The sequence below is a fragment of the Molossus molossus genome, unplaced genomic scaffold, assembly GCF_014108415.1.
Source record: "Molossus molossus isolate mMolMol1 unplaced genomic scaffold, mMolMol1.p scaffold_m16_p_6, whole genome shotgun sequence".
NCBI classification, from domain to species: Eukaryota; Metazoa; Chordata; class Mammalia; order Chiroptera; family Molossidae; genus Molossus; species Molossus molossus.
The window spans coordinates 40,245,155-40,273,038 of record NW_023425399.1 but is presented as its reverse complement, the minus strand read 5'-3'; the positions used below and the strand labels follow the sequence as shown (position 1 = coordinate 40,273,038).

Below are 27,884 nucleotides of genomic sequence, written 5' to 3'. Positions count from 1 at the left end.
AAACTGGCTTCAGTGGTTCCTGTCTTTTATGTGGAAGCCAGACATCTGGGTAAGTTCTCCTGGCCAATGGGAAGGTGCCTCTGCTTTCATAACAGCAACTGGGCTCCAGGGGCTATTTGGCATATGATTTTCCATAGAGACTCGAATTCTGTCTTTTTTATACACAAATGATTTCCAAATGGTCCATCATTGTTGAAGCCACTTTAGCTGTGGTTTACTGTATCAACAGTGCATTGTTGAAAGAACTATGAGAATTGTAAGTATTTTTTTAAATTAAGTTCAATTCTTTCAATTTATGGGCAAAAATGTGCTAACTGGAAGAATCTATTGAAAATGTGAAATCTATATCTTTAGTACAAATGATTTTGATGGAAACAAACCCGATTAAATATCAGGATTTATATAATAGATAAATAAAGGATACTTAAGTTTACAAGCCATCCAGGAGAGAATTCTTAGAAATCACATCTGTCTTGGAGCAGACATGGATTGTAACACACAAGTCACCTTCAGACCCTACTAATCCCCATTAGGGATACATGGGATGGGAAAAATGAAACAAACTTTTCTCCACCTACTTTATCTGAGACTTTAAAATTTAGTCTCAAAATGCTCAAGGACTTCCCTGGCTGGTTTGGCTCAGCAGTTAGTGTCGGCCCATAGACCAATGAGTTTTGGGTTTGATTTCAGTCAAGGGTACGTACTTTGGTTGCGGTTGGTCCCTGGCCCTGGTCGGGATAACACAAGGGACAGCCAGTTGGTGTGTCTCTCTCACATCGATGTTTCTCTCTCTTCCTCCCTCCCACTCTATCTGAAGATAAATGGAAAACTATACTCAGGTGAGGATAAAAAAAATGTTCAAGGATCATAGATCCTAAAGAAGTGAGCAAAACTAGAGGTTTGCGTTACCACCCCCACCCTTTTCCTTCCCCCAGGTATCTTTCCTTTGGAAAGTGTAGAACTGCTAGAAGCCACCAAAGGTGAAGCACTAATACCTGGCTCCATCTGCTCAACAAACATTTACTGAGCATCTACTATGTGCCAGGCACTATTGTAGGCACTAGAGATGTAGTGAATGAAAAAGGCCCTAGCTCCACAGATTTAATTTCTATTAGGAAAGACATACAATCAGTTGCTACTTTGTATAGAGTTATTGGGACTGGCATTTCTTTTCTAAAGTACCCGGCCCTATTGTTTCTGGAATAGAGGTCCCTGTCAGGATGCCCTGTCCACTTGGTGTACAATGAGGTTTCAGAGCAGTGTCTCTCCCTCCCACCCCCCAAATGCAGTCCTCACAAAATGAGGACCAAGCATTCAAGTACAAAATACTTTTTTACAAAATAATTTTCCAAGGGAGAAACTGGTAAAGCAAAATATACATACGGTATACTTTTAAAAATTGATTAATTGTTGTGTGTGTTTGTAATACATTTTTCTTGTTTTTTCTTAGGCAGGAAGGGTGTTATTTTCAGGGGAGGATCTTTTATAAAGCTGTCCCTGGTTTAGAAGCTCATTTTATTCAATGTCTTCATTATAGATGAGGAAACTGAGGCCAGCAAAGGCCAGAGCCACCTTTCTTAAGCACCCAAGCTAAAGGTTGCCCAGCAGGATTGATTCAGTGCTGTTTCCATTCATTTGCTGGCAAATTAAAATTGGAATTTTTAAATTCTTTATTTTCAGAATCACTTCAAGAAAAGAATGAATTAGAAATCAGAATGCCAATGCATTTTTCTTCCTGTAGCCTAGGGATCTAAGAGGATCTCTAGAAAAAGTAAAGTATTAAATCTTCTTAATCCTGATGGGGCAGGTGTTTTACAGACCAGTATTGTCTCAAAGACAATTGCCATTTAAGGGGCACTTTAAGAAACGAAGACTGCACAAAGTCAGATTGTCACACTGTATGCAGACTCCCCAAAGAAGAGTGAAATGTGGAATAAAGCCACATCCAAACTCTCACAACTCAGCGAACACAAAGCCATTATTGGGCATTTGAAGGTGAAAAAGTAAAGGAATGACACATCAAGCCTTCTAAGTGCATCCTGGGCAGGCCTGGGACGTCCTAGCACTCTGTAGTGGGCAGAGACAGGATGACAACTGGAGGCCGCTTTGTAAAATTTTGCTTGCAAATAGCAACTTCAACTTGCAGTAGTTCAGCAAACAGTTGTGCCTGGCAGCTATGCTCAAGACGCTGCCAACCTGGGGTCCAGAAAACAACTCTGTCCTGAGTTTGCTTCCCTCCTCCCTCTGGATTTCAGATGTGTTCTCTGAGTCCTTAAGCCTTGTAAGACATCCCCCCCCCCCCCCCCAGTGTTCCTAAATTAGCATCTCTGTCTGGAGTTCTTGAAATGGAAACTGTGCCTCCCTTAGGGCCTAAAAATAGGTGTAGGCAAATGGGCAGGGTGGAAGCAGCCTTCTTTTCATAACCTATAAGGCTCTGAGTGATCTGGCCTGTCTGCCCCTCTGAGGTCATCTCCTGTCACTGTCTCCCTCACTTGCTCTGTGCCTGCCATACCAGCCGTTCTGTCTTTTGAAAATGCTGACCTCAGTTCCCCTTCAGATCCTCTGAGCTTACTGCCTGGGATGATTTCCCTCCAGACAGTGGCATTCAGGTCTCTGACCAAGATGTCTCCACAGACAGACCAGTTTACCAGACCACTTCCTGCACTCCTCCTACCCAGTCTCTCCATCATTGACCATGGGATGCTGTCTTATCGCATTTATCACATGTGACATGCCTTGTTTATTTACTTGGTGTTTTGTCCTTCAACACTACAATCAAAGCTCCACAAGGTGGAGATCTTGCCTATCTTGTCCATCACTATATAATCAGCACTTAGAAAAAATACTTAGTACTCATAAATAGGTATTCATTGAATAAATGCATGATTCCCCTGAAAAAGTATGCTTAGGTGTATACATGCACATGTCCATTCTTTATTTCTGTTGAAAGTCACTAGGTTTTATCATATTTAAAACAATGCTCATTCTCCCAAAATCAATACTCACTGACTAAATTATTAGGGCAGAGGCTCAGGGGTCTTGCCCCCAAAGCATGGTCCTCAAATCAGCAACTTTGGCATCTCTTTACATCTCTTACCTCACCCATACCTACTAAATCTGAATCTACATTGTTATGAGATATGTAAAGTGTTCATTGAACAGTAAGTTTGAGAAGCATTGCTCAAGTGCAAATCAAATAAAGCAAAATTTTTAGCCAAAGCTTCATATTTTTCATTAGGACTTTGCTGGATACATTTTCCAAAGACAAATGCTTATTAAATACTCAAACAGAAACTACCTTAAGCCCTGGCCGGTTTGGTTCAGTGGTTGGAGCATTGGCCTGCAGACCATAAAGTCCCGGGTTTGGTTCCTGCTAGGGGCACATACCAAAAAAAAAAACAAAACTTTAAGCCTTAAAGTTTAAAATGGAGATGTGAGCTTCTCGCAAATTTTCATTTTTACACTATCTTCTGGCCCTGACAGGAAGCAGCGCTGCACTGCCTGGGCCTGGCACGAGGTGCAGGCACCGGGTTCTGGTTGGACAGGGTGAAGAAGCACAAGAAGCACAGGTCGTACAACACTTACCTCTGCAAGAAATATGTAGAGAAGCCCTTGAAGCTGGTCCTCAGAGTCGGAGGGAAGAAAGGCACTGAGCTCTCTACCTGCAGCTCGGGGCATGACTCAAACCTCTTTGAAGACAAGAATGATCATGACAAACACAAGGACAGTAGGCAGAAAAAGAGAAAGGTGAGAAGCAGGTTCAAGGGGAAGTACAGAGAGAAAACACAGATGCATGAAGGAGGATAAAAAGAAGCGAGATCGGGACCGTGTGGAGAAGGAAGCAGAGCAAGGCCTCCAGTGCCAGGCCCCTGCAAGATTTGACTTGCCTCCTGAGGAGCCTCTCAGGAGCTCTTCAACCAAACAAGAAGTAGAACAGACCCCTCTTCAAGCTTAGCTGATGAGACAGTTGCAGAGAAAACTTACGTGCTTTCTTTTCATTTACTGTGACTGATTTTATTGCTCCCAGCTAGTCCATGATCACCAAATACCCAATAGATTTTAGTACCATGAAAGAAAAGATCAAGAACAATGACTGCCAGTCCACAGAAGAACTGAAGGGTAACTTCAAACGTACATGTACTAATGCCATGATTTACAACAAAACAGAGACCATTTCTTATAAAGCTGCAAAGAAGCTATTGCATTCAGCAACGAAAATTCTTAGCAGGAGAGAATTTAGAGCCTGAGCTAGAGCATAGACTTCATGGCCAGAAAGTCAAAAAGCATAAAAGACTTGCAAGAGTCAAAAGTAGAAAGACCGCCCTGGCCAGTTTGGCTCAGCGGTTGGAGCGTCGGCCTGCGGTACAGAGAGACCCGGGTTCGGTTCCCGCTAAGGGCGTGTACCTCGGTTGCAGTTTGTCCCCGGCCCTGGTTGGTCGTGCGGGTGGCAGCCACTCGATGTGTTCCTTCACGTCGATGTTTCTCTCTCTCTCTCTTCCTCTCTCTCCCTCCCGCTCTATCTGAACAAAAAATGGAAGAATGTCCTCGGGTGAGGATAAAAAAAAAAAAAAAAAAAGTAGAAAGACCAAGGAGACACCTGGCAGAGAAGAGAGGACAGCAGCTGCTGGCTGCCAGAAAGGAAGGACTTGGGCGAGACAGAAACACAAGCCTTTGAGTCCCAACAAGGAAAACAAAAAGAAAGACAAAGGTATACTCGAAGATAAAGTTAAGAGCAATAATTTAGAAAGAGAACAGGAGCAGATTGAGCACATCGTTAAGGAATCTGGAGGAAAGCTGACCCGGCAGCTTATTAATAGCGTGAATTTGAAAGAAGAAAACCAGATGGAACAACAACACTGGGATCCTGTGGATCCTGTTATAAGGGAACCCAGCTACTGCCCTGTGAGACTGGGCACGACAACTGGAAGACTTCAGTCTGGAGTGAATACTCTGCAGGGGTTCAAAGAAGGTTAAAGGAAGACAGTAATTCCAGTGTTATACTTGAATTATAGGACCTACAGTTCTTACACACCACACTATGACTCCACATTTGCCAACAGTCAGCAAGGACAATTCTGATTTAATCTATTCACCCTATGGGACTCTGAACTCCCCAGCAATTTTAGCAGCCACGAGTTTTTGGCCACATGCCAAGATTGTCCATGTCATAGCAGATAATTTACTGGATGTTTTAATAAAAAGAGGGCATTCTAGAACCATGCAAGAGTTAAAGATGTCATCACCTGAAGGTGAAGGCCTGTCTAGGACACTAAAAACAGCCAAAGACGTAAAGATTATAGAAATAGAACCAGCTGGGCAGTTAAGATCAGTGGTCAGGACAGGCTCTCAGCACTAAAGCAGTAGAAAACTCTGGTGCTCCAGTTGACGTTTTTGACTATGAAGAAGCTGAAGTGTTCCTGAGGAAACGATGAGACCACCAAGCTGCTCAATGAGCTCCAGGAAGCCCAGAGCAAGTGGCTGAGCACCAGACCCCCTCCCAACATGATGTCTCTCACACAGAGAAATGCCATCTCATTGAACAAGTGACCAATAATATTAAAGAACCTGTACAGCAAGTAACTCCCATCAGCATGCAGAGTTCGGAAAGCAATGGGCATTCCGTCCCCTGCCCCACTGTGTAATACAGGCCGGTGAGTCCAACAGAAGATTTTGAAGCTAAAAAGACACATTGCTGAGTGTGAACCTGTTGGGATTTAAAGCTAACTTTACTTGATTGTATATTATGCACTTATGTTTTCAATCTTATAAATGCTTTTCATTTAAATGTATTGTATATTGTGTTCTTAAACTTTGGAACTATTAATGTCCCAGATACTGGACTGTTAGGTAGGTAATAAAGCTGAACCTGGGACAAGGACAGAAAAAAGATAATGAAAGATAAGGATAGGGTTAGGAACTGACAGGAGACTAAAGAGAAATGACAACTACATGCAACACGAGCTTGAATTGGTTTCTTGAGCCATTACTGGGACATTGGCAAATTTGAATTGGATTGGATAATACTGGATTTCCTGATTTTGCTGCTCATATTTTATTTATGTGAGAAGTACACACTGAATATTTAAAGGGTAATGAGGAATCATGTCAATGCACTCCCAAGTAGTTTGCATTTATGAGAGTTGTGTTCTATTTCTGCAAATTTTCTATTGGAAATCCTGTCAAAATAAAAAGCTTCCAAAAGTAAATCAGATGTCACTCTGCTTAAAATTTTCTGACATAGGTCCACATAGACTATGTGAATACTAATAGCCACTTTATTCATTTTGAAAGAACCCAAACACCTCTCCACGGGCAGAATAAACTGCTGGTACATGGAATAGAGATGAACTTCAAAAGCATTCCAGACAGGGCACAACTATAGTGCTAGAAAGTCGATCAGCAGTCACCTAGGGTTGCAGGTTGGGGGATAGATTGACTACACAAGGGAGATTTGAAGGGTGACAGAATACTCTACATCTTGATTAATGTTATTACACAACTGTACATGATCACCAAAACTCTAGTTAGAACACAACATGAATGAATTTTATTGTTTGTAAATAACTTAATTTTAAAAATCATCTATCAGTTCCATTTCAGAGTATACGAAACTCCTTAAAAGGCCTACACAATCCCCTCCTCCCATCCTCCTTGACTCTTCCTCTCACACCACACAACCTTCCTGCTTTCTCTCATCAGCCACACAGGCCGGGCTAGTCTGTGAAAGTTTTTCTGTTCTGAGACAAGCTAAGAACAGCTACTGAGAGTAAGCAGTTAGAAAATTAAAAGCAATTGGCATTGCTGTAACATCCAAGAGCATGGTCCTTTTTCTAGTAATTCAGTTAGATTTTACAAAAGCACATAAACTTGACAACTAGGTTAAACATGTTATTCATGAATCAGACTCTCAATGTGGCAGTTTTAGGAATATATTTTCCTTTTTACTCCAGGTGTGTGCACCAGTTTTGTGATTACCTACATAAGCCTGTCTTTCCCTTAAGTATACAGTAACAATTCTAAGTGATAAGGAAACATTTTGCTGAGGAAATATTAAAACAAGAACATGAAAAAACTGATCAGTCACTTTAGCCTTGGCTTGTGTGGCTCGGTTGGAGTGTTGTCCCACACCAAAAGGTTGTGGGTTTAATTCCCAGTCTGGGTACGCATGGTCAGGGTGCATATGGGAGGCAACCAATCTGTTTCTCTCTCATGTTGATCTTCCTCTCTTTCCTCTACCTAAAATCAGTAGAAATATATCCTCAGGTGAAGATTAAAACTAAGTAAAGATATTTTTTAAAATGCCACTTTAATGTGCACCATTCATGCAAAAAACTGTCCACTTCTATAACGATACCCATGGTTTTACTAGCACAGACCTGAATCCATAGCCTTAGATATAAATCAAATACTAAATAAAATAAGCTTTAAAAATATTTGAACATTGGTGCTTAAAAATTACAAAAAGATAGCACGATTCGAACTGGCAACCCTTTGTAAATCAGCCTATTTTTCTCAAGATTGTAGATTGTAAAATCTTTCCCTTGGAGGTCTTTCAAGAGCTTCGATATTCAGAGGTTAAAAGCATAAAATGTGAAGTTTAAAGACAGTATTTTTTTCCCTTCTGTTTTCCCAGAAAAGTTAGTTACTACTAAATGGCTTTTATTCAATTAAACATGGAACAAAAAGATTTGTGAAATGCCTACTACTAGCAAAATACTATCCTCATTTATTTGAATATGAAGATCAAATTTGGTTCCCGCCCAGGTTGCATTTCCTTCTAACATCCAGGACAATCATTTTTACTATTAATATAAGACATAGTTAAAAAAAAAGTGAACTGCAGCATGGCAGTTCATATGCATAAAAAATAACATTACAGAAAACCTAATTAAGGGGTTGATCTATTTCTCCTTCGCTTTTATTAAAATGGGTCTCATTTACAGCCATAGCACCCTGAATGCGCCCGATCTCGTCTAAAATGGGTCCCTGTTTCTCTATATTAGCTGCTCCAAAATAATACTAGGAAAACATCCTATTAGTTTTATTTACCTTAACATGTGTTCTAGACTAGCATAAATATTTAATGTAAGACAGTGGGCCAATAAATGAAGTATTATGTATAAAATACAAATAAAAGTTTATTGTACAAAATGAAGGCCTTCACATTTCATAGTTCACTAGTAGGTAATTTTTAAAAACCCACACAAAAACTTTGCTTTCACTTCCTCCCACCCCCAACTATTAAAATGGCCTGACCAACTGTTATGAAAACAAACACTATAAATAACACCAAGTCCTTTAAAGACAACTATCCCAAATGTTATTTCTTGGCATAGGTGATCTTCATGGCATGGGATGGTGTGATCTTAAATCCTTGTAAAGCATCCCTGGCAGCTCCAGCCTGTCCATCATTTTCAAATTCAACAAATGCAATGTCATGCCTCCCAGGTACCAAACGTACTTCCTTGAAACCAGGGAACCTATGAAGAAAAACAATTTTTATATATGTAAATAATGTAAGTACATAAATAACACCAAATACACAAATGTCTATTCTCTATCTAAATTTATTAAACAACTTCCTGAAAAGTATCATATCCTACCAAGAATCCTGAGTAGGATAAAAGAGCCTAAAATATAATACCATTAAAATTAAAATATAATTAACACTATGAAAAAATTACAGGAATAATATAACCTAATTATTTTCTTTTTTTTTTAATCCTCACCTGAGGATATTTTTCCATTTTCAGAGTGGGAGGAGAGAGAGAAAGAGAAACATCGATGTGAGAGAGACACATCAACTGACTGCCTCCCAAACAACCCTGACCAGGGCCGGGGACTGAACTGCCATCAAGGTACGTGCCCTTGGCCGGAATCAAACCGGCATCTCTTTGGTCCTCGGGCTAACTGCTGAGCCAAATCAGCCAGGGCTAAGCTAATTATATTCTTGTGACTATATCAAAGCTTTGTTTTCTGTTTTACTCATCAATTAGAATTAATACTTTAAACATCAGAGATAACTCAGCTTTTTATTTGCTAAATCTGCAGATTGACTTCAATTTATGGTTAATCCAGACCAAATAAATAAACCTGCAAGAACTTACTGCTGTGTAATACACAGCTGGATTCAACCCATGGAAGTGCTACCTGTATTGTCAGGAGGCTCTTGGAACACAAACTTTTTAATAATGAAACTTACTGATTAAACAGCATGGACAACATCATCTCATTAGTTTCTTCTGGTAAATTATTAAGGAATAAAATATAGTTTGGCGGGTAATCAGGGACCTATTAAACAGAAAAAAGGCAAAGTTAGCTTGTAAGTATAAAAAATATTGTAAACCATTTGGCTCTTATATAAAATCTAAACTTGAGAGAGTTATACTGTACAGTTTATTAAGGCTTATGAAACCTTCCTGCATCAAACACTAACACTGAAAACCAATGACACCAGAGGAATGAATATAAAGCTAATAGTAACTAAGCAAAGCAGACATTTAAATCACTGAACACAAATATGGCAAATCATAAATTGTACCAGTTTTTAAGTATTTACCAATATTTAAAACAATATTTAAGTTTTAAGCATCTGGAAGTCAGTTGTAATCGGAGGATTTTGTAATCTGGATTACATAATGGAAAGATCCTAACACGACTAGAGAAGGCAGCAATGTCCCCCTACCCTCAGCTGGTTACCCAAGTAATAACACTGATATTCAACTCTCTGTATTGTTTACTACCTCCCAGCACTTAAAAAAATTTAGAACCACCACTTGGTGACTTTTAATATTTTTTTGCAAGTAAATGAGATATGAATGGCATCTAGTTACACATAAGTAAGTAGAAACAAGCAGTTATTAGATATTAAACTACTGATACCCCACCCTGAGGTAAAGAGGAACTATAGGGAGTTCATTCTGTATATAAGAAAAGGCTTCTCTGTCTTCAGGCTAATTTCATGGGGGCAAAAAAAAAAAGATGAAGTGTAAAGAATAACTTCAGTGAACAACTGAACAACCTAAGGTTTAGAGTATTCAGTGCTGACTTTTGTAAACTAGACTATAATTGTTAAAAGAGTTCAAAGAAGGAAAGTAGATAACATTAGAAAATGCAAATAACTTAAAATCAGAGCAGCAAAACCTCAGTGATATGAGGAATTCTCTAAATTAAAGATATATGGTATAGCCCTGGTTACAGCACCGGCCCATGCCCTAAAGGGTCATGAGTTTGATTCTTGGTCAAGAGCACATACCTGGGTTGCAGGTTCCATCCTGAGCCTGGTTGGAACACGTGTGGGAGGCAACTAATCAATGTTTCTCTCTTTCTCTCTCTCCCTCCCTCCTACTCTCTCTTAAAAAAAAAAAAATCAGCCCTGGCCAGTTTGGCTCAGCGGTTAAAGCGTCGGCCTGCGGTCCGGAGAGACCCGGGTTCGGTTCCCGCTAAGGGCACGTACTTCGGTTGCAGTTTGTCCCCAGCCCTGGTTGGTCGTGCGGGTGGCAGCCACTCGATGTGTCCCTTCACGTCGATGTTTCTCTCTCTCTCTCCCTTCCTCTCTCTCCCTCCCACTCTATCTGTACAAAAAAATGGAAAAATATCCTCAGGTGAGGATAAAAAACAAAAAAACAAAAAAAATCAATGAAAAAAATAGCCTCAGGTGAGTATTAAACAAAAAAAAGAAAGAAAGGAGGAAAAAGATACAGGGTACAGACTGACACCTGTCAGAGGAGAGTTGGGTGGGCTAGACCGGATGAAAGAGGGTGAAAAAAATAGCCAAAGAACATATATGCATAGCCCATGGACACAGACAACAAGGGCCAGAGGGAGGGGTGGGTGAGGTCTGGGTGGAGGGGGACAAAAAGGGGTAGAATGGGGGATATCTGTAATAATGTCAATAAAAATAAAATATAATTTAAAAAGAAAAAAGAATATAGTCAGACCCTAGCAACCCAGGAAGCAAGGAAACCATGAGTACATAACTGAGGCTTTTCTCTCTGAAGCCTTTCAGCAAGAAGATCTGGAAAAGTCTGTAAGACATCTGTATAAAGAGACTGAAATATATTTGTGCTAAGGAAAAAAGAGCAAGGATAAACGGAAAACGACTTTGTGTGAGTCTGTTAGAAAAGCTGGTTTTAGTCTACAGGAATAGAATCGAGCCTATTACCTAGACAGTTTCTTCAAGCCATGTGTCTGTAAAGCGCTAGGCTACATAGCATGGGGGAAACAAAAACGTTTGCTCCCAGCCCTCACAGTTTAAAATCTGTCATTCTGATTGCCTCATTGATTCATTAGGCAAAGTGAGGAATAAAGTCGGGTTTGGTTTTCTCCCTCCTAAAGAAAATTAAAATGTTCTGAGTGAATTTCTACATTAAAGTGTTATGTAATTTAATGTTATATTTTACAGATGGAATTATTTTCAGTTTTTGGAGATATGCAGGTTGTTGTATACTGCAGCTAGTGCTTTATATAAAGTATTATTTTAAAGCACCACATGAGAAAAAATACTACCTGAGGATTTGGGGCGGCATTTCCTTGGGTGTTAGCTGAATTTGGTGCTCCCTAAACAAAAGAAAAAGGAACAGTTAAAACTTTCAATCCCTCTAAAAAAAGCAGTATGTGTTCATATTTATAATCACTATATAACAATAACATTAATTTAAATAGATTTCTTATTCCATTTAATTTTACATCTTAGCTCTGACTTAAACATTCATGTATTTAGCTTGTCAAGTATTTTTGAAAGGTCTAGCTCTAAATTTTAAAGATTATGTCATAAAATCCAACCTCTATGCCTTTAAAAGTATGAAGAAATATACAAGAGAAAAACCAGGGAGCAGTTTTTCTTACCTTCTTATTTTGAACAATTAGACAAAAGTCAAACATTATACTTAGTGAGACTGATTTCTAATCACTTTTAATTTAAAAGTAACTACTTTTGGATGATAATTTCACTTTTACCTGATATTTTAAATTAAAATTTGAATTCCTGAACTGTTCAAAGAAAGCAGCTTTGAATACTCATAATTAAAAATAGTATCTACAATACTATTTATAGGCAGAACTTGAGAAATAAATCAACAGATATTAATATATTCTGTGAATGATGAACTAAATGTCATACAAACTCAAATAAAACTGTCGAATATAAATCTGTGTATGTAAAGGCTTATCTTTTTATTTGTTATTTAAACATACATATTGAAACTTTAGAACTCAACCAGTTCAGCTTCTTAACAATCCACTTTTTAAGCACATATCACACATGTGCATGTATGTGCCTCAAAGACCACCCCTCAAATGGAAGACAGACATACCTATCAAATTTTTAACCAAAGAATAAAGAACTGTTGTCCATCTTACCTGACCAGGCTTCTTATTAGCGGTCAGTGCTGTCTGTTCCACAGTTTTGGCTTTTTTCTTTTCTTTTTTCTTTTCTTTGTCAGCAAAGGTGCCACGCATTTTAGATATTATATCAGAATCTGTTTTTGCATACTGGATTCGCTGTTTTATTGCAAAACAAGTTACTTTTCATTACACTCAAGGTTGTTTACACTAGTCATTAACATTTCAAATTTCATCCAAATACACTACAAGATAATTAAACCAATCCCTAAGGAAACCTGTCAAATACAATGAGTGCCAAATGAAAATGAATTGTTGCCTATGATTCACAACTTATACAAAGTTGTGCTTATTAGAATAAAAGCTATAGATTTTCACATAAGAAAAAGAGGACTGTGAAATATCTGTACCACTGCTTCTGTCAGAAAACTGCATTGGAAAATTGTCTATCCCTTAGCAGGGACTCTCAGAAGGGTCAAGCTGTGTCCATTAGCTGTGAAATGTGTCATTTGGAATTTGTTACTTCCAAAGGTAAAGCACCAAAAACTGGGAATGACTTTCTTTTCAATCTGATCTATTACCCTTAAATAAAATAATCGTGGCATCAAGTTGAACTTACAATGCTTTGAAAGAAAACAAAAGGCTGGCATCACAGCTTGTGCAACCAGGCCACCTGCTCATTCTTACTAGGCCCCAAGCAGCAGGAACAGCAAGCACAAGTAAGATGACATGCAAGTGTTGAAAAACACCGGTCTAGGGCAGCATTTCATAAACTTGAATGTGCATTCCAATCACCAGGAGAGCTTGTAGAAGTGCACATTCCAATGCAGTAGGTCTGGGTGATACTACTGGTATGCGTACCACACTTTGAGTAGTATTTAGGCCCTGGCCTAAAGCATTACCTCAGAGCTGAAGTCAACACAATTAACTATCTCAAGATGTTTGCTAAGAGTTAAAATGTTATCTAGTGTACAAAACCGCAACCACCCCTTCAATGAAACATTTCTTTCTTGGAGCTGAAAGTAGCCCAAAGTCTGTCTCTGAGCTATCAAAACACAACAATGAAAACACACAAGAGCACTGTCCAGGTGGCTCAGTTGGTTGGAGTGTCATCCCATACACCAAAAGGCTGGGGGTTCAAGCCTAGGTTGTGGGCTTGATCCCTGGTCAGGGTCTGTACAGGAGGCAAATGATAGATCTTTCTCCCTCCCTTTTTCTCTCACTAAAATCAATAAAAATATATCCTTGGGTGAGGATTAAAAAAACACACACAACAAATTACTATTAAAACTGTCCTGTATAGCAATAATTCAATCTCAATCTGATGGGAATGACATTTTAAAATAGTGTGGGTTTGAAAGCTAGAAATCTGTCAAAATCAAAAGCGATTATTTTTCTTTTCACTCACTTTAGCTAGAGATGAAAGTACTGGGGAAACAGGAGGGGAACAGGCCTACCACTATAGGGGAGTACCCAAGGCGTTCTCTGGCTGCTCTGGACTGCTGGGCTTGAGTAGCTCTAAGTGTACTTATCCCTGACAGCAACTCTGCTAGTCTCAGACATCATCTGGCCAAAGGTTGGCTAACTCTGACAACTTTGTTCTAAGGATTCCCTCCCAATTACCCCTCTCTGGGTCTTCTATTTTTCTTCCTGACCTGAACAGATCTCTCATGTCTGCCCTTTTCACAATCACCTGTGACAATCTCAGCATCACTCTTAGCTGGCTGGTCTAGACCAGTAGTCCTCACCTAGAGGTGATTTGCCCACTGTTAACTGGAGACAATGCTGGTTGTCATGAAACTGGCATGCAGTGGGCCGAAGTCAGGGATGCTGTCGAACACTCCACAATGAACAAGACAGCTCTCCACAACAACAAAAATTATTCACTTCAAAATGTCAAACTGCCAGTGTTGGAAAACCCCGGTCTAGACTAAATACGGATAAAGGATAAAAGTCTACCCGCAGCTTTGAGAAGGGGCAAGATTTACTTGTAAGCCAAAAGTTTCATGACAGAAGCCCTTAGGATGATTCTACTTTATTGAGGTATTTTGGGCTTTAAATGATCAAATGTCCTTCATTCACAGAGAATAATTTTGTTCTGAGTTTTAAATTATAGTAAATTTTGTTCACTTTCTGATTGGTATGTTGGAGTTAAAACAGAAGAGCAAACAATCAACTAAATAAATATAAACAAGGTGGCTCAAAGAATGTTCTTCTCCCTCTTCCAGGATGCTGGAGATTCAGCAGATATATGGTACCTTCCTGAAGGCAGAGAATGAACATCCTAAAATACCTTTTATATAAGATCAGTCTATGAACTTTTACCATTGATTTAAACTAATAAGTTGCCAAACACAGTACATAATTTCCAGCTTTCCTATATCTGGGTAACAGGAACATGCAAACTTGTCATTTCAACTCAGGAAAATAGCCCTAAAATCCCTCCTGAAGAAAGAAATTGCCCCTTCATATTAATGTAATTTTAGATCTAAACTAAAACCCAGTCTTATGCTCCTGCCAACTGATATCTCAATTATGCTATTTCTTCATACTACTAAAATAATCTCTGCACTTTCAGGAAGTGCCGATTTACTGAAAACTAGGATATGCATAGTTTTCTCGGATTGTGCCTTTCCACAGAAACTGTGCCCAATCAAGAGGGAAGTGATGGGGAAAAGGAAGTTGGATAGAGAATGAGAAAAAAACTTGCTCCAGTAACAGACAAAAAGTGCTTACTCTTCAATTAAATGAGGAATGAGGAGTGTTCATTCCTAATTAAACAGTGTGGTACAGATCCACAGACTACTGACCACAGCCAACAGTCTGATTTTGTATACTATTAGGTCTTCAGAAAACAAGGTCACACCCATTCATTTGCATACCACCTAAGGCTGCTTTTCCTTCTATAAAGACATGTAAGTAGTTGAAACAGAGATCAGCTAGCTGGCTCATAAGGCCTAAAGTATCTACTATCTGGCCCTTTACAGATAGTGTGCTGATTCCTAGTGTAGGAAAACAATCATACTGAGTGTTAGGAAATTAGATTTCAAGTCCTGATGCTGTCACTGGTTATATTAAGTAGAACCTAGATAAGCAACTAACCTGTGCTGGATTGTAAAATAAAATAAAAGGGGTTAGATAAGCAGTCTGCACTACAGATTATGGGCATACTCCAGCCCTTGGCCTGTTTTGTATGGCCTATGAATAAAGGACTTCAGGATTTTTTTTTTTTTTTTACAATTTTAAAGGATGTTTAAAAAACCCATACACACAAAACAACATGCGGCAGAAACTGTATGTGGCCCACAAAACCTAAAATATGTACTATCTGGTCTTTATAGACATTTTGCTGACTTCTGAATTAGACCAACAAATATCCAATTTGCTTACATTTTACTAGTGGTAAATGAAACATGGGTACAGAACCAGTAACAGCAGAACCAAAATGAGGACCTGGGTCCTTAAAATGCTGGGTCTTGGCTCTTTCTGTAACATGCCTTCCCATCACATTTCAGCTTTGGAAAAAAGTCACTTTGGAATCCACACCCAAGGTGCTGTATACTCACTCCTTACACTCTGCCACCACCATGATCCATTCCTCTACCATATCTGACTTATACCAAGGGCCTCCTAATTGAATGCCCTACCTTCCTTATCGCCCTCCCACAAGCCAATCTTTATCCAGCAACTAAATATGAATCTCATTATGTCACTACTGAGCTTAAAACTTTCCATGCAGAACTGTTTCATTTCCATTTACTAATAAAATCTATTAATTTAATTTAAGTATGTAACTTTTCCTTAGATCGTTGCTTTATCTAGACTGCATAGCTTCTGATATATAGTATTTTACTATGGTGGTTTTCGAAACTTTCTGAATCTAACAGATTAGATTTTCTCTTTAACCCATGATTTTTGTATGTTTATGAACAGAGGTTTCCTTTTAATCTTCTAATTTATTATTAATTTCTAATTCTTTTGAAATGAGAATATTGCCTATACTGCAATTATTTTAAATATTCTACATCTCAATCTATTTTGTTTTTGCCCATATGAACTGTCATAAATTAAGAAATTACAAACTCTACCACGGTTCCTATAAAAATAAGTAAACCCAAATGCTCTCTAACACATAATTTAAAGCAGAAAGCAATAGCTGCAGCTTCAAGTGTATATTTACAAATCTATTATAACATTAATAGAAATTAAACCCAAAATACTAAAATCAACTTACCATTGGTTTACCATAAAATGGAAATCCTTGTAACTGTCTCAAGGCATTTGTGGATGAGCCCAATTCTTTAAATATAACAAAGGCTTGCCCCCTCATCTTCATAGTCTTTAAAGCTACAATATCTACTACATGGCCAAACTGAGAAAACAGTGCATAGAGGGATCTCTTCAATTCTGTGCAAAATTAGAGGAGAAACAATTTATTTGTGAATGAAACAATGATGAAGTCCTTAATAAAATGATGCTATTAAATGCCACCCCACCATACACTTATTCATTTATACAAAGTTACACATTTGGGGGGGGGGGGGGGGCGGGTACCTACCCCTAGCAGGAACTGAACCCAGGATTCTCTGGTCCGCAGGCCGATGTGCTCCAACCACTGAGCCAAACTGGCCAGGGCCAAAGTTACACATTTTAAAACAACATCATACTATTTCCACTGGCTCTCTGATTTAAAAAGTTATTTGAAAGCATTTTATCAGAATAAAAACAGATTCAATACATTTTTCAGCCTTTACCTATTTTTAATTCTTGATCCTTACCCTAACCAATATTTCAAGCACTGAGAAAGATAACTAAATAAGAAGTTTTGAAGCAGTACAGTTTTTAAGATGGTAGTAATTAAACACATTTTGGTTATGATCAAATCTTTTTAAAAAGCACTTACCTTCTTTTTTAATTTTGTCATTCATATTGTTGATATAAATTGTATGATTTGGTCTGATATCCATCTTTTGGGTTAAACTGTTCAAATAGCCTAGAGAGACAGTAAATATTCTGTTATAAACCGGGAAGATTAACTCATACTCTAGTGTGACATTAGGACACAACACAAGTGTTAACTTTTCAGTTCTTTTTCAATCCCAAATGTCAGAAAATATCAGTTTGGCAGCAGTCTTTAAAGCTTCCCTAACTCTTGCTAGCCCTCTTTTTTATTAAACAAAAAGGGAACAAAACTTGATGGAGCACAAGTAACTGGCCAAATTACTTCATTCGGTAAGTTTATTTTTATATTTATCTTTTACATATGACAAGTGATTCTGTTTTTCCATCTGACTAATAAAATAACTTCTTTTTAAACTACATTGTTTAAAATTTGAGATTTAAAGAAAAATTAAAAAGAAACTAGCAAATGTACACCTATTAAAAGTCATTAAGATAGAACATTACTGAAGTTTGCCAAGAACTACTTCATGTGTATACTTACAAAGCACTATAATATCAATTACTTAATGTACACACACCATCACTTATTGTCCTAACTCCAAAGTTATCTTTAGCCAACTAAAGGAATGAAGCTGAGAGAGAATAGTATTGTATGATGGTTAAGAACTCAGATTCCAGTACCAGGCAGATCTGAATTCAAACCCAGTCTATGCTTCTTACTAGCTGCTTGATTGGGGGCAAGTTCCTTTATCTCTCAGGTCCACATCTGTAAAATGGGGATGATGGTTACAGCATTTACCCAGTAGAACTCAGAAAACTACATGAGATAAAGTTCCAGCACAGTTCTTGGCTGAGAAGTATGCGCTTAAAGGAGCTGTTACTAAAGGTTAAGAGACTTGCCTAAGGTCACAGCTAATAAGCAGCAGGCCTAGGAATTCTGCCCTTGACTTCTGTCTGGTCTCTGGCACTCTTCTTTCACACTCACCTCAATATTTCATTTTTTACATTGCTTTGAGTTGCAAATTCTGACCTTGCTTTATTTCCTAGGATGTCCCACATATTCTTTAACTTCACCCACTGTGTGAGTCGCGTAGGATGGCTGACAAGGAAAGGGCCTATGGGCAGGGGCTGTATTTGTACGTTAAAAGCAATGCTTTTCAGAGACCTGAGAGCCCCTAATCTGAAACCTGGAGGGCTAAGGTCGCCAGTACGAGAGGGACGATAGAGAAGTCAAACTGAAGGCGGAGATCGGAGGGAGGCCCATGCGAGATTTGACAGTGGCCTGGACCTAGTGCGGCCCCCTCCCAAACCAAAAGGGAGCCTCTGGGAGGTACAGGAGAGCTCAGAGCGAGCTGCACATTCACACAAGCGAAGGAACGTTAACTATTCTTCACTTCGTACTCGGGAGCCTCGTCTCCCGACACGGGCACACTCGCCCCAGGCCCCAGGCCCCAGTCCGAAGCCCAAGGAAGCCGCCACGTAATCCCGGACCCAACCCGTCCGGCTCAAGGCAATGCTCCTAAGTCCGGGGCCCGCCAGACCAGCGCAGCAGTCTCCGTCGCTCCTCGCCCACTAGCCGGCCTTCCGCGAACCCTGGGACGGACGCATCTCGGCCTCACCATGCCGCCCGGTCTGCTCGCGACTCCCACAGGGGAGCGCGGGGCCGAGCGGCAGCCTGCAGCTGGGAGAACCGACACAGCCAGGAAGAACGCTCCCAAACTCACCTGAGCCCGGCGCGGTGTCCCGAAAGAACAGAAAGCCGGAAACGGAGCCAGAAACCGGAAGTAACGGTACCGGGCGCCTCAATCGAGCGCCGATCAGAAGGGAAGCCGAGCACAGAATGGATCGATGCGCCGCGACAGCAACATTCCTCTGCGCATGCGCACTCTGGCGGTCCGGGAGAAAATGTGAGAGAAGGGAATGGGGAAGGGAAGAAGGCTTGGGGGAACCCTGTGGAGTGAAACAAATCGTGGGACCCTGGAATGATAGAATAGAGGAGGGCAGTGATTCATTTTCCCCACCACGACTTTGCGTAGCTTTATCCCACACAAAGGTAGCTCCCATCTTTCCAAATCCTTTACAGTTTTCAGGTGTAGACCCCCATGCCCACTACCAGAGCAGGTGCCCTAATTTCTCCCTTCTCTGGGTTCTGGCTGCCCCCGGTTTAACATCATATACAGGGCAGCCAGTACCCCCACAAGTCTCGGGTTCCTGGGACTCGGAGGGAACTCTCCAACACTCTACTAATTAACTTGAATCCCAGAGGCAGCTCAGTTTGACGCCCCAAAGCAGAGGGAGTTGATGTCTATCTGGTTCTTTCACCTTATAAGGCAACCACACTTGACTAATAACCAAACACCTGTAAGATCATCAGCCTAAATTCACTCAAAACCCCTTAATTTTCTTTCTTTTTTAAAATTTTTTTTCTTTATTGATTTTAGAGAATAAGTGAGAGGGAGAGAGAGAGAGAAACATCAATGAGAGAGAACATCAATTGGCCGCCTCCTGCAAGCCCCCCACTGGGGATCCGGCCCACAGTCTGGGCATGTGTCCTGACCGGGAATCAACTGGTGACCTCTTGATGCATGGGTAGACGCTCAACCACTGAGCCACACCAGTTGGACAAAACCTTTTAATTTTCTATCATCCTTCCCACCCTCCCATCTCCCCACAAAATACCTAGATTGTTCTAGGGTAATACAAGTTGTTAGCATTTGGGCCATGCTGGATAAGAATTCCAAAAAGTGCACCCACCCATTCCTTCATTCATCAAATATATGTAAAGCATCATCTGAAATGGTTGTTAGGAGCCAACGGGAATCTGATCTTTTTATTCCCTTGAACTAAACTCTTTGAGACTCAACATCCTCATGTGTAAATTAGGGATCATAATAGTACCTTTCTTCTAGAGTGATTGTGAGGATTAAGTGCACTCAATATAAAGCAATTAGACACAAAATAAATGGCTCATAAATGTTATTTCTAAATACTGGCTATGCTTGGACATATGGATGAAAAGCTAAATAGGTTGTTTTATAAAATAGGGATTTTTATTTTAAAAGATCACCTAAAGTTGCAACATCTTGAAATAATGTAAGCTTCTTGATGGTGGAAAATTTTGTATGCTGGGTTCACTCAGTTACCCTCAGTAACTAGAAAAGTGGCTGATATATATGTATTGAATGAATGAATGAATGAATGAAGCTTTATAGAAAAGTTAGACTACATTAAACAAATGTGATGTCTTATGAAAATGCACATAAGTGTAGGAAATAATGGTAAATAGTCACAGAAAAGCATTATTTTATTATATAGATACAAAATTAGAAGAAATGTAAGTAGTTCTGTCTCAGTTAAGGAATTATGAGAGAGTATCCTTAATACATTAGAAGAAATATAAACTAAATTAAAAATCTTCTGAATAACAAAAGGACAAGGTGCCCTTCACATTAATATGGACATCTGACCAGTTAATTGTGTTTAATGATAATGAGAGTGGCTAAACTATTTTTCTGAAAATAAGCTATAACCTGACTATATTACGCAAATCATTCTGACCAAAACCACATCGTAACTAATAGAGAGGATAAGGTGGAACTTTGAAAAGACACTCTACCTGGAAAGAAAAAAACACTGGCAACACAGAGACTTAAAAACAAACTACACATTGTATTCTATTAACCACTAAAAAATGGCTACTATACATTACACTGTGAGAAGGAACTCATCTAATACCAACTCAGTGGCAATGATCTATATGCTATTCCCCAGGTTTTTCTAAACAGAAAAATCCGACCTTGGGCAGCTGGTCTGGGCTTTCAATGGCTTGTTGGTTTCCTGAATGATTTTGAGAAACCAATAATTGAAAGCAGTACTGGGTAATGAATGAAGGGGAGAGAGGAGCTCTTCTGGCCTTGTGAGATACCTTGAATGCCCTGGTTATATAACTATATTATGAGCATTATAACATCTAAACTTTGGTCAGATGGACTGTAAAATAACCATCATTCCTTTATAATTAAATTCACCTCTTTAGGGTCAGATCAGGAATCAGATGTTTCCAAAACTCACCTGTTTTTAAAAAGAAGAAAAAAACAGCCCTGGCCGGTTTGGCTCAGCAGTTAGAGCGCCAGCTTAAGGTTCAGAGAGACCCGGGTTCGGTTCCCCCTAAGGGCACATACCTCTGTTGCAGTTTGTCCCCAGCCCTGGTTGGGTGGTGCAGGTGACAACCACTCAATGTGTCCCTTTCATGTCGATGTTTCTCTCTCTCTCTCTCTCTCTCTCTCTCTCTCTCCTTCCCACTCTATCTGAACAAAATATGGAAAAAAGGTCCTCGGGTGAGCATAAGACAAAAAAAGAAAAAAAACAAATGAATTTGCTAAGAGTTCTGCTCAGTCCAGTCTCTCATATTTCAGTTTGGCAACATGATTACTTTCCTCTGAAAACTTGTATTTGTTTGTTTGTTAAATTGAATTAAACACTGAGGCAGCACTATAACGCTCTAGATAACTTTTACACATCTATTGATGATGAAACTCACTTATTTTAGAGGTAGCAGCAAAATTATTACAATCAGTTGGGAATAAAACTGTGTCAAGACATCTAAATTATCATGTAAGCATGATAACTGAGGAGGCTCTTGGTGACTATGGATACAGATATATTTTTCTACCTTATCTGCACATGTTTTATGCTTCTCATTAAATGTTTCAGTATCTTGCTGCAGTATTTTTGAGATGAAGCTGTGTTTACATTAAAATGCATCATAAAACTGGTGGATACATTTTGGCTTATTTATGTTACATAGAGCCACAGAATGTATGATGGTTTGTTTGTATTTTCTTTATCACTCCAGGTGGTGATTTCATGAAGAAACTTATGTAGAGTAAAATTATTTTCACAACAATCATTAAATAAATCTAGGCATTATTGTTGAGCACCACATCAAGTTTCCCTAGCTGGGTGGGATTATATTGGCTAAAATTTCCTGAAAGGCACCGCCACCTCTGCAATTCAGGGAGGAAATCATTTTGTGCAATTTTTTTTTTTTCATTGTACTTCAGTCCTTCTGTTTTATTATGTTTTTGAAAATATTATTGTTTTGTGGGGAGTGACTATCACCTCTCATATGTACTATTGTGTGTATGTTAATAGTGGAGTATCTTCCACATACACAAGAACACCATCCTCTCCCTAAAATAAGTGGATTCTGAGATAGGCTATGACAATGGATTCATTCCATAAAGTTTGGAAGCAGTAGTTTGCCTTTGAAGACCTGATAATTAATCTAAAGATGTGTGGGGAAAACCTGAACTTTTACTGTTCAATATAATGATGTGCATGAATTACACCTGGTACAGTGTCCCTCTGACCCCCCTGAAGTCCACTAAAGTGATATCATATGACTGCCATTCCCTCCAAAACTGGAAAAAATAAGATGCTAGTAGCATGAGGCGCACCTAACAAGCATGTAAAATTCTTAAGTACAGCAGATAAAATTCTTAAGTACAACAGTTTTGCCTCTATGATTCAATGCTGTAAATTTTTGGAGTATTAAGCCCTGTGACAATTTGAAAGTCCACATTTAAAAAAGAAACTTTTAAAAAAATGTTGGCCTTCTATGAAATTTCAAGTGTTATATTTCATTGATTTCATAGGCATACCCCAGATGTCCTAATCCAGTGCTCCTTGAATGTTAATGTGCACATGGATCACCTAGAGATTTTGTTAAAATCAAATTTTTATTTGGTAGAGCATGGATAGGGCCTGAGAATCTGCATTTATGGCAAGCACCCAGGTGATACGGATGCTGCCCCCCCCCCCCATATTTTGGGTAGCAAGACCCTAACTAAGCATTTTGTGTTTAAGAATGCTTAGTAGAGGCTTGGCCAGTTTGGCTCAGTGGTTGGAGTGTCGGCTCGTGGATCAGCGAGTACTGAGTTCAGTTCCTGCTAAGGGCATGTACCTCAGTTACAGTTTGTCCCCGGCCCCAGTTGGGGTCGTGTGGGTTGCAGCCAGTCGATGTGTCTCATATTGATGTTTCTCTCTCTCTTCCTCCCACTCTATCTGAAGATAAATGCAAAAATGTCCTCAGGTGAGAATTAAAAAAAGACTGCCTAGTAGATTTTCCAGGATTGTACAATAGTTAGCTGTGGAGTCAAAGAACTCACACCAGTTACAGAGTACTATTTTCTTATTACAAACACAAATCAACTATTTCTTTCAAAGGAGTTATCTAAAACGTTAACTGCCTTCTACTGGGCATTTGGAAATCAATTTTAAGTAAGAGTGAGAAAGTCTGGAATTTTTATTCCCTCTTGACAAGAGATTGCTTGGTTGTTTGTGAGGCCCTGAGTCACCCTGTAATTAGTGGTAGTCATTACAGCCGTGCACAACTGTTCTGGTTCTGGTCTCCTGCCAGGCTCATGGAGGGCTTGCACTTGTCCACACGCTCTGAAAATTGGCTTAGTTAGGTAACATGCTTTGGCTAATGAAGTATGAGGATATTAAGTAGGCATCATTTCCATGCAGCAGTGTCAAGAGCCAGTGCACAATTTGCTGAGTGCCCTTTTTTCTGTCTTTGTGATGATCTCTGTCAAGTTTAGGTTCCCCAGTGACTACAATGATTAGAGAACACCTTTCCTCTGTACACACACACCAGTTCAAATGGGTCATGTAAAATAAACAGGAAATAATAAACTGAGATTTAGGGGGTATTTGTTAATTTGTTGTGGCCATCCAGACTTTATACACTAATTGAAACCACCTCTGAGAAATAATTGTTAGAAAGTTCAAAAGAGTTTTATGTGAGCAGTTTCCCAATTACAGATGGTTTTTTAGTGCATAAGAGGTTATGTATCTGAGGTGACTCTTGCCTTTTAAAGGGAAAATCAATATGATCCATCTTTTGAGTGACCTTTATTGAGTAATTTAATTCCAGATTTATTGAGCACCTTTGTAAGATGACTATGTAAGAAATTATCTTGAGGTCTAGCTGAGAGAGTTCATGATTGATAGCATTTTCACATAACTTAAAAGAAGGATTCTGAAGGAATAAAGAGATGTCATATTCACACTCTAATTTAGGGTGGTCAGAATCATCTTGCAACAAAAGATCAGGATGTTTATAAAACATTTCAGGTAAGCGTTAACATCATGAGACACTTTAGATTATTATCACAAAGAAGTTGAAAGAAAAAATGAAGTGTCTAGTTTGAAATGCAAATTTGTTTGGACAAGACAACCCTGAAAATCATTTCTGTCTAGGGAATTGAAAACAATTATGTAAATGAGGCTGGTATTTCCTATTCACCTTTTGTTTAAGGCGAATGTGGGTCAGTTCAACTATTGTCAATTTCTCCAATATCCACTGGTAGAAATATCGTTATATGGGTTAATGAGTTTATTAAGAAGGATGGTGTAAATAAGAAATAGTGCTTATCTCTTATTGATATTGAGTAGTCGTCCTTTAATCACAGTCTTTTTTTCAGTTTTAATATGAAGCTACTTTCTGACATTTAATGTTACTAAATTACTTCAGCTCCTGAAAGATATTAATGTAACTTATAATATATTTTGTCATTTCAGTAGAAGGTTCTGAGTAAGACTGGTCAGTTTAGAAGCCTGAAATAAATTAGTTCCAAGTTATTTCCTTGTGACTGATATAGCAAACATCAGATTCCATTACAAGTGGCTAAGCCAGGAAGAGCTCATCCTTATTCATTTAATATAGGTTATCCCAGAAGTCTTTGTGCAGTACTAAGCTTTAAATAGCTTAAAACTACACTAAGACTTTGGGACACTCTTATCTTTATTGAACACCTATAACATAGCAAATCCTGTGCTAGCTACTAAAGACATAGTAGTGAGCAACACAGGCAGGCTACATGCTCTCATGGAGCTACCAGTCTCCTGGAGGTATTAGACTGATAAGTAAATGTTTGTGAATAACTACTGTGGAGGTGTTCCCATTACTATTGCCGCAGAACAAATTACCAAAAAACCTAATAGTGTAAAGCAGTAACTATTTGATTATGTCTCATGGACTTTGTGGCTCAGGAATTCAGTCAGAATATGGCTCAGTGATTCTTCACACAGTGGGACTTATCTGGTGGATGGGTTAGTCTTCATTCTCATGTTTGGTGGTTTGGAGTGGCTAAAAGACCGACCTCACATGGAACTATCAACTGGAACATTATGCATGGTGTTTCAGTTTGATGGGTTCCGGGTAGTTGAATTTATGACATAGGGGTCAGGTTCCCCCAAACCAAGTATCCCAAGAAAATTAGGTGGAAGTTTTGTGACCTTTTTGGACTCAGCCTGGAAAGTCACACAACAAAACTTTTAGCAATTTCTCATTGGTTACAAGTTAGTCATAAGACCAACCTACATTCAAGGGGAAGGAAATTGTATTTTATTTTCTTGATAGGGAATGGCAAATTCATACTGTGGAGTAATTATGGCCATCTTTTTCTTTTTTTGAAGTGAAAACATTTATATTTAGAATTAGCCAGCTGGATTTGGTTTAGATGATCCCAATTTTGCTGGAAACATTCAGAAGTTTGTACATAGGATGGCAGCAGAGTAGGTGGATCTTTCTCCCACCTCCTCCCAGAATCTAACTGGAATTATAACTAAACTGGGGAATATTCACCCTAACATGCCAGCTGGGGATTGCTGAAGAGGAGACTTTTAAATAAGGAGGGAGAGAAACCACCTTGAGACTGGTAGGAAGGGTGGAGAGGTACTGGCCAATCTCCCAGGAACAACTGGCCAAGGGTGAGGAGGTTCCCCCAGAGAGAAGAACCAGGACTCCAGGCAGGGCATCCCATAGGGACAGCCAGAGTCGGCAACAGCTGCCCATTCAGCGACCAGTGGCAGGGTTTTTGGCAGCAGGAGAGCTGAGCTGCCTGGAAGCAAAGCCACTTTTTTTGAGGGGCTGGAGCACAGGATGTTTGTTCCCAGACACTTACCCTGGGTTTCTGAGAAGTGAAGGCGGTGCAGACTGGAGTCACCTGAGGAGAGACCGGGATGGAGGAAGTTGGGGAGAGTGGCAGGGAGGATAGCTGCCAGGATATCTGTACTGAGTTATCCCTCACTATAGCAGCAACCATTTCTCCTGAGAAACACAAGCCCCTCTCAAGAACGGAGGACTGGAGAAGGGCAGGATATAGCTTACCCACCCTAAGGAATCCCAATCACCCTACCCTCTAGAATCCAGCTGGCCAGACCCTGCACCACAACCCAACTGAGTGGCAACAGCCTCAGGAAGCATCAGTTTCAAGGACCTTCAGTGGCTGGCTGTGGTGTGGAAACATCCCCCCACATTTGCAGAAACCTGGATGGCAATTCACTGTCACGGGAGAGCTGATAGAATCTCCTAGCTTCTCTCAGAGCCTGCCTAATGGGGTCTCCACCCTGCTGAGGACAGGGAAATAGTCCAAGTACACACCCTTCACCTGCCTTTGGGCACCATACTACTAAAAAGCTGGCCTTGGAGCTCAGCTTGGCCCCACTCATGGGAAGATAAACCCAGGGGAAAGCAGCAGCAAGCTGTAGATCACTTAAAGCTTTGAACAGGACTCCAAGAACCAAATTTGGAAAGCTTTTGACATTGGCTGGCAAAAAGTACCTCATGGGAAGCCTGAAATCAGCATACAAAACAGTTAGCCTCAGACAACATAAGAGCAGAATTCAAAGGGAAACTATAGCATGCACTAAAATCTGCGTAGACAACCTTTATTTCGCTATTTGTTTGTTTGTTTCAATACTTTATTTTTTCTTTCTTATTGCTTTAGTATTACTATTATTGTTATTATTTTTTCTCTTTTCGCTGTTGTTTTTTCTATATCTCTAATTTGCCTCCTTTTCTTAATTTTTTTTTCTCTCACTTTCTTTCTCTTAATGTTTTCATAACTTTTTTTCATTCTTTGTCTTTTTATCATTTTATCATTTTCCTTTTCCTACTCTTTATTTTATTCTCTCTCTTCTTTCCTTACAGAATCTTTTCTCTATTCCTTTTCTTTTCTAATATTCTTGATATTTTAATTTTATTAGTAGTAGTACAATCTTTTTTATTCTTTTTTTTTTTTTTGGTTTATTTTTCTTGTTCTATTTTCTATTTCTAATTCTTCTTTTTTTGTGGTTGGTTTTGCTGTTGTTGTCAGGATCTTTTGTATGTTTTGTTTGTTTTCTGTTTGATAAGTTTGTGTTGTCTTGCCCCGTCAGCATCTGTATAGCAGCTCACATGATGTGGTTGGGCTGAGCCTCATAGTTAGACAGCCTGAAAGGATATCCCACCCAAAAATGGGACAACAACAATCAGGAACCAATTACAACAGGAGAGCCCAGATAGCTCACAAAAGGGTCACTCCAACTCAGGAGTTCAAGGAGACCACATCACTGGTTCAACAACAACAACAAAAAGCCACCCTATGATGACAGGGAGTCATAGCAAGTATATCCAATACATAGACACAAATACAAAGAGACAACTAAAATGGGGAGGAAAAGAAACAACCCCCAAATTAAAGAAAAAGAATAATCTTCAGGAAAAGACCTAAATGAGATGGAAGTAAGCAATTTATCAGACATAGAGTTCAGAGTAATGATTATAAAGATGCTCAAGGAAGTTAGTGAAA

The 27,884-nt window shown here is 39.3% G+C and overlaps 1 protein-coding gene and 1 pseudogene across 3 annotated transcripts; one reads left to right on the top strand and one right to left on the bottom strand.

Annotated features, from left to right (window-relative positions):
* The first annotated feature begins 1,926 nt into the window (after positions 1-1,926).
* Positions 1,927-5,642, top strand: LOC118618542 (annotated as a pseudogene).
* Positions 5,643-8,160: 2,518 nt separating this feature from the next.
* On the bottom strand, positions 8,161-19,034 carry SNRPB2 (small nuclear ribonucleoprotein polypeptide B2). Of its 3 annotated transcripts, none has more exons than XM_036244922.1 (7): positions 18,969-19,034; positions 17,246-17,335; positions 16,577-16,749; positions 12,361-12,501; positions 11,509-11,559; positions 9,203-9,291; positions 8,161-8,480 (listed from the first exon to the last, which is right to left on the bottom strand). In XM_036244922.1, the coding sequence occupies exons 2-7, from the start codon at positions 17,307-17,309 to the stop codon at positions 8,321-8,323; spliced, it is 678 nt and encodes a 225-aa protein (XP_036100815.1). In that variant the 5' UTR covers positions 17,310-17,335; positions 18,969-19,034; the 3' UTR covers positions 8,161-8,320. The 3 variants fall into 3 exon arrangements, with proteins under 3 accessions (XP_036100815.1, XP_036100816.1, XP_036100814.1); XM_036244923.1 differs by lacking the exon at positions 18,969-19,034 and adding an exon at positions 18,786-18,932; XM_036244921.1 differs by lacking the exons at positions 17,246-17,335; positions 18,969-19,034 and adding an exon at positions 16,901-17,106.
* Positions 19,035-27,884: the final 8,850 nt, after the last annotated feature.